At 43.9% G+C, this 7,382-nt stretch overlaps 1 protein-coding gene across 1 annotated transcript in view; it reads right to left on the reverse strand.

Annotated features, from left to right (window-relative positions):
* TPD52L1 (TPD52 like 1) overlaps positions 1-4,953 on the reverse strand; it is a 106,123-nt gene extending 101,170 nt beyond the window's left edge. The window contains exon 1 of the mRNA XM_004382751.1: positions 4,892-4,953. Coding sequence (XP_004382808.1) covers positions 4,892-4,953 — 62 coding nt within the window. The remainder of the gene's footprint in view (positions 1-4,891) is intronic.
* Positions 4,954-7,382: the final 2,429 nt, after the last annotated feature.

Consider the following 7,382-nt stretch of genomic DNA (forward strand, 5'->3'; position numbering starts at 1 on the left):
TTTAGCCTACTTTGACTATGAGGAAATAAACTTCTCTTCATTAAAACCAACCACTTGTGGTATTTCTGTTGTAGCAGCACTAGATGACTAAGACAAATTATAAGTGACAATGGCAGGATTAAAATTGAATTTGCCTTGATTCTGGGATCTTAGCCACTATACCCTGCTGCCTTTCAAAAGGCAGGGCTTGTTGAATATTTGATATCACTACAGTAATCAAGTTATTTATTGAAATATTTATTTATCAAATAAATAATTTTGAAGTAGATACTCATTATTTACTGTATGTTATTAAGTAGCAAATCTTATCATAGGCCACAGAAATGAACTCTTTCACTTACAAATTTTTTGAAGAAACTTTCTAGAGGCTGCTTACCCAGAGAATTAAGAAAAGGAGGTGTATATTAGGGAAAGCAATTAAAAATAGGTTCCAATATACTATATTAGCTGTCATTTGTATGACTAGATTTTATAAGAATTTTAATTTCAGTAATAATATATGATTTGCTGCAAATGGCTGACTTCAACTAATGTATACATCATGACTATTAGAGGTAGCTTTGAAGACAGTAAAGATACTCTTAGTAATATTCTCAAAATTCATAAATCAAAATGTATATACCTAGATTCCATAGTTTCAGGTTTATAAATGATTGCTGTTGTTGTTAGTTGCCAATGAGTCAATTCCAACTCATGGCAACCCCATGTATGCATAGTAGAACTGTTCCATAGGGTTTTCAAGGCTGTGACCTTTCTGAAGCAGATCACCAGGCCTGTCTCCTGAGCACCTCTGGGTGGATTTGAACCATCAACCTTCAGCTAGTAGTCGAGCACTTAACCATTTGCAGCACCCACGGACTCCTTATAAATGATTATACCGCCTGAAATGTGCAAAATAATTTTTTCTTTGGGTAGTCTGATGCCTACAGAATAAGAGACTGGACCTGTTGTTCTGGGGAGGGGGTTGGAGATTATTTTACTGTTTTGTAACAAAATACCATACTTTGTTTACAAAGCAAGAAAGAATTTTCCTATGCAATATTAATAAAAAGAATATAATTATATGTGTTTTCCCTAGGGCTTTATTTTCTTGATTTTTTTTTTTATTTCATCTACTTCTAATTTGCATGATCTTGCTGCATTTTATATACCCATGTAAACTGACTTAAGTCCTTCCTGGAACAAGATTGGGGAAAATAACCTTACATTGAGCAAAGTATAATGTAAGGCATATGTGACATTCCTATTTTAATGAAACTTGCAAACAGGTAGGATTAATCTGTTATTTCTTTATATCATGCATGGACTTCTGCAAATCCTCCTGAGTAAAATGTCTGATAATAAAAGACAGTTATTATAATAGGTTGAATAATGGCCCACAACGATATGAGGCCCTAATGCCTGGAGTGTGTAAATGTTATCTTCCATGGAAAAAGGCTGTAGATGTGATTAAATTAAGTAATTTGAGATGGGGAGAGTATCCTGGAATATCAGGTGGGCTCTAATGCAATCATCAGTGTCCTAATAAAAGAGAAGCAGAGAGAGATTTGACACAAACAGAAGAGAAGAAGGCAAAGTGACCACAGATGCAGAGAGTAGAGCGATATGGCCATAAGCCAAGGAAGGCCGGAAGCCACCAGAAGAGGCAATCTAGGAGAGGCAAGGAATGGATTCTCTCCTAGAGCCTCCAGAGGGACAGTGGCCCTGCCAGGACATCTGATTTTGGGCCAGTCAGTGATACTGATTTTGGAATTCTGGCCTCCAAAACTGTGAGAGAATAAATTTCTGTTGTTTTTAGCCACCATGTTTGTGGTAATTTTTTATAGCAACCATAGGAAACTAATAGTTATTAGTTTAATTATACTGAAATGTTAAGTGGAGAGAAAAATTTCCTTTTAACATTAGAGACACTGGGAAAGGCAAAAACAACAAAGTTACTTCCACTTAGAATAAGAAAATATTGAAAGGTAGTTTAAAAGAATCAGGAAGTTTTTATTCTAAAAGTCTGACATACATTTCAAGATAATGCTAACCAAACTTCCTCCTTGATATATTAAATATTTTAAAGCAAAAATCCTGCACCACCAGTGAAAAGCAACTTGGAATGTTGTCTCCCAATGCGTTTCCCATTCCACACTGTTCTCTACCCCTCCTCACTGATTCGCTCCACTCAATGCTACTTCTGTGTTTTTCATTCTACCAACTTCCCAGGATGTTTTGTTGTTTTGCTGGAAGTAACACATTCTTTTACAGAGTCAAAGAACGTATCTGCAGAATTTTACTTCTGGGAAAGTTTTCAGGACCTGCTGCTGCATTTGTTGAGCTATATGTGCAAATAATGGCCATAGCAACTGGGTGGTCCCTTATAAATTACAAAGGGGTACCTCATTAACAGCTGTTTACTTAATCTCTCCTGTCTTTGCTTGTCTCTAGATCAAGAGGTAGAAAAATAAGTCATCTTTGCTTTCAATAAATTTGAAATAAACTGTGTTGATGATAAAAGCTTACTTCTTTGGAAGTCACAAGACTATCTTGGAATCTAAGAGACAAACATTCATCTAGCCAGAAAAACGTGCCAATTGGAAAAGTTTTCCCTTTAATATAAACTATAAACATTTTGTGTGAAGTTTTGTTCTTAAAGAATTTAACAGCCTGCTGCTTAAATGACAAAAGAAACAAAAGAACAAGAGAGGGAAGGAAGGAAGCAAAGAAGGAAGGAAAGGAAGGAAGGAAGACAAAAAGAAGAATCTGAAAATTAAGAACTTAAATACTGGGAAAATGAGGATTTAGACATCAATGGTGTGTGTCTATTTGTACAAGTGAGAAGTCGGGGTCATTTTAGACACCCTCTTCTTCATATCCAATCCAAGTTATTTTGATTTCACTTCCAAGTATCTCTTGAATCTGTTCATTTTTCTCATCCTGGCTTACCATCACCCAAGTGAAACTCTCTCTTGGGACTACTTCATCTGTCTTTTAACTAGTCCTCTGCACCCACTCAGACCCCATTCAGTCATGAGGGAAGGGAAAGAGTGCAGAAAGGGGAAGCCAGAGAGGTAGATAGGGGCTTTTCTTTAACAGCATTAAGTTTTGAGTTGGGATAGGGTGTATACAGCGTCAACTTTACTACTCCTTATCTGTGTGACAACCGCCATGCTTCTGTCAGTTTGTTACTGTAGTGGTTTGCGTGTTGCTATGATGCTGGAAGCTATACTACCGGTATTTCAAATACAAGCAGGTCACCCATGGTGGACAGGTTTCAGCAGGGCTTCCAGACTAAGACAAACTAGGAAGAAAGGCCTGGGATTTGGAATATCAGTCAATGGAAACCCTATGGATCGTAACAGAATAGCGTCCGATATAGTGCTGGAAGACGAGCTCTCTAGGTTGGGAGGCACTCCAAATACATAGTGGCTGCAGTAATGAACTCGAACACAGCAACAATCAGGAAGATGGTACAGGATCGGGGAACGTTTTCTTCTGCTGTATACGGGGTAACCCTGAGTCGGAGTCGACTCAACAACACCTAACAACATCTTTGTGAGGTTGAACAAGTTGTCATGGTTTGAATTATGTCCCCCCAAAAATGTCCATATCAATTTGGCTGGGCCATGATTCCCAGAATTGTGCGGTTGGCCTCCATTTTGTGATTGTAATTTTATGTTAAAGAGGATTAGGGTGGGATTGTAACACCACCCTTACCCAGGTCACATCCCTGATCCGATGTAAAGGGAGTTTCCCTGGGATGCGGCCTGCACCACCTTTTACCTTACAAGAGATAAAAGGAAAGGGAAGCAAGCAGAGAATGGGGAACCTCATACCATCCAGAAAGCAGTGCCAGTAGCAGAGCGCAAAGGACAGGGGTCCCGCGCAGACAAGCTCCTAGTCCGGACGAACACCAAAGAGAAGGCCGACAGAGAGAAAAAGCCTTCTCCTGCAGCCGATGCCCTGAATTTTAGCCTACTTTGACTGTGAGGAAATAAATTTCTCTTTGTTAAAGCCATCCACTTGCGGTATTTCTGTTGTAGCAGCACTAGATGACTAAGACACAAGTGATTTAGTCCCTGTGCCTGTTTCCTCTCTGTAGAATGGGAATGCAACCACCAACAACCTCATGGGACTATTGTGAAGATGAAATGACTCTACATGTAAAGCACTAGGAACAGAGACAGGGACAGTAAACAACTAATCAACTAATTTCGATGATCACCTACTAGACAGGCTCACACTGAACTATGTGACCCTTTATCATAGCTTTTATTTAACATGGCTGCTGTTTTTCATTTTAGTTATCAAATAACTATCAAATTAATGTCTGTCTCATCTTCTACTGCAAATTTCATGAAGCAAAAATCAAGTCTGTGTTTGCTCTTCTGAGCACAGTGCCTGGCAAAGGAAACCACTGGACTCTTTGCTAAGTAAATCTAGGAAGTAAAGCAAACCAATAAACTAAACCAGTGGTTCTCAGTCTGTAGTTTCCTATGTCTTTCAGAGTTTGGGTGAATCTTTCCTTACCTGCTGCAGTTTTTCTCCACCCACAAAACACAATGGAATTACTTTGGAAGCTTTCAAATACACCTGTGCCCCAGAGATTCCAATTTGATTGGTGTGGAGTCGCCAGGGCTAGTATTTAAGGCTGTCCAAATGATTCTAATCTGCAAGTCAAGTTGAAAAGCTCCCCTGGTGTTCCTACCTGCTTCAGCTCAGGAGTGAAGGCCGCCAACCCTGCCTCTGCTTTTGAATTTGGCACACTATCCCCATCCTTGGTTGAATTCGCCTTTCCTATTTAAGTAATGGGAAATATTGGGGAGGGCAGCGCTATAGGCAGGATATTGACTGATGGAAGGAAAGAGAATGTTCCAGGCTGTTGGGTGGCTCTAGGCCCACTCACCCGCCAAAAAGCTCCATTCCGAACGCAGCTTCTGCCTCTAGAGGGCGAACAAATAGGGTCATGAAATCTCAGGGTTTTTGTTTGTTTTTAAATAGGGGTTTTATTTCTGCTAAAGGCAGAATTTCCTACAGCGTAAAGGTGGTGATAATTGCTTCGAAGGCCCAACTCCACAACCCATCCCTTTTCGGCGTTGCCCCCAAGCATGACCCTGGAGTCAGTTTCCTTCCTACGTGTCTCTCGCTCTTTATTGTCCCACCTCTGCTCCTTTCCACGGTCTGTTTATTCCCATTCTTGCACGATTCCATCGGGATTCCCCAACTATGGTTCACATGTGACCCCAAAATACGAGGCTACCCTTCGTGAAGGCGCTGCGGCTCCTCCAGGGGGTGGCCACAGTAACCGATAGCAGTAGCAGGGCGGCCTGACCTCTGCCGAGGGACCCCGCGCGATGCGGGAGGCAGAGGTCGCTCCCCGATCGTGGGAAATCCGGACACACGTGTCGGTCTACTGGGGGTCAGGCAGGCCAGTAACGCCCACCTGGCTTGGGAAGGCCGGTCCCCGCGCGGGAAGCCCTTCGCGTAGCGGGAGACCCAGGTCTCCGAAAAGCCACCACCTCCGAGCGCGACCCTCTCTCTACTCAGCTTAGGAACTGACGGGCGCAAGCCCACGGCCCAGGGCGAGAGGAGTCGCGCTCCCTTCCCACTCCTCCGAGGAAAAGGGAACCAACGCTGATTCCAGACCCTGCACAACAACAGGTCCTTTGGGCACCCGCGAGGTTCGAGAAGCGGGGATCAAATGGCTGAGGAAACGGGTAGAACATTCCACGGGCTCATTTCTTGCTGAGGGATAGCTCCATTTAACGTCTCCTTTGCTTATCCCCCGCCCCACAGCAAACCCTGGGTTTGGGGAGCAGGAATTACCCCGAAGGTTCCTGTAGGAACCGAGTTCTGGACTTGTGGAGGTGGCACCAACCCTCTCTGTCCAAGAGCAAAGTTAGGAGATGCAGGAACAGCTTCCTTGTGCGCGTTCCCGGACCTGCCCCTCGAGTCAATCGGCACCCACTCACCTTGTGCCTGCGCCTCCATAGTGGCCGTCCTCGGACTGAGCGCGGCGAGGACGCTCCGGCACTTCGCAGAGCAGCTGGCAGCGGTGCCTGTGCTCAGAGCTCAGCTGGTCCCACCGCTCGCGCGCTCTTTCTGGCACGCGTGTAGCGAGCGCTGCGAGGAGGGGGCGGGGGAAGGCGGCGGTCACCACTGGCCGCTGCTCGTTACCTCCACCCCTTGCAGTCTACCTGGCCCAGACCTCGCTGGAAACGCGCTCGCCGCTAGGCGCCACCTGCCGACCGCTCCGCATAGCGCGCGGAGGGCGCCCACTCCTAGCCCAATAAATGCCAAACCGACTTGAAGTTTCCCCTACCCGGGTAGTGTGGGCAGTGTGCTCTGCCTCTGGGAGAGAGGCAAAGGAGGGTGGATTTGCAATACATCATTCCAGACAACAGATGTGGAGCTGAAAGAGACGGCCCCTGGAGGCCAGACCCGGTAGACTTAGACTTGGGCAAAACAGAAACTGCATACTCTACGGATGAAAGAAACATTTGGAAAGAACTGCTCGAAGAGAACCCTGGGAAGTTAAAAAGTCCACATGGAAAATTGTTCCAGATTCTGGAACCCACTTCCGCACTCCTCCATTCCTCCTCCTCCCTCAAACAACTCTTTTTCTTTCTTCCCCCTTTTTTCCCCCACAACTTTTTCACTGCTTGTATTCAGTTAATTTTCTTTTCGCTTCTCTAACTTTCCTTTAAACAGCATCTAAAACCAAACCAAACCACTTCCTCTCTCTTATTGGGACACACAGTGAAACACCTTTTGGGACAGGAGAGTGACTTGATAAGTGTGAGACAGCTGTTAACCACCTGAAATCTTGGCCTCAGTCTGAGGCCCACAGTCTGCGCTCCTTGCCTGAGTGTGGATGAAGGCAGGTCATCTACCTTCAGAGATAAATAAAAGAGAGTTTCATTGAGTGTTGCACTTAAGACAAAAAGATAACCTGTCCAGGCTTCCCAGGCACATGTGGTTAGTTACTGTCACAAGTATGTGGTTATGCTTAGTTAAGACTATGATAAAATTGTTGTGTTCTTATGACAAAGTTATAGTTTATAGTTAAGCAAATGATAATGTTCCGGAAAGAAAATGACAAAAATGTCCTTCAGAAAGATGTTTATGTAAAATTGTCCTCAGGAAATTGTTGTTAGGTTCCCTTGAGTCAATTCTGACCCATGGTGTTGTTGTTGTTGTTGTTATTAGGTGCCGGCCAGTCACTTCCGACTCATAGCGACTCTATGCACAACAGAACAAAACACGACCCGGTCCTGCGCCATCCTCATAATTGTTGTTTGCTTGGGGCCGTTGTTGCAGCCACTGTGTCAACCCATCTCATTCAGGGTCTTCATCTTTTTCTCTGACCCTCTACTTTACCAAGCATGATGTCCTTC

The sequence above is a fragment of the Trichechus manatus genome, unplaced genomic scaffold, assembly GCF_000243295.1.
Source record: "Trichechus manatus latirostris isolate Lorelei unplaced genomic scaffold, TriManLat1.0 scaffold00098, whole genome shotgun sequence".
Lineage (NCBI taxonomy): Eukaryota > Metazoa > Chordata > Mammalia > Sirenia > Trichechidae > Trichechus > Trichechus manatus.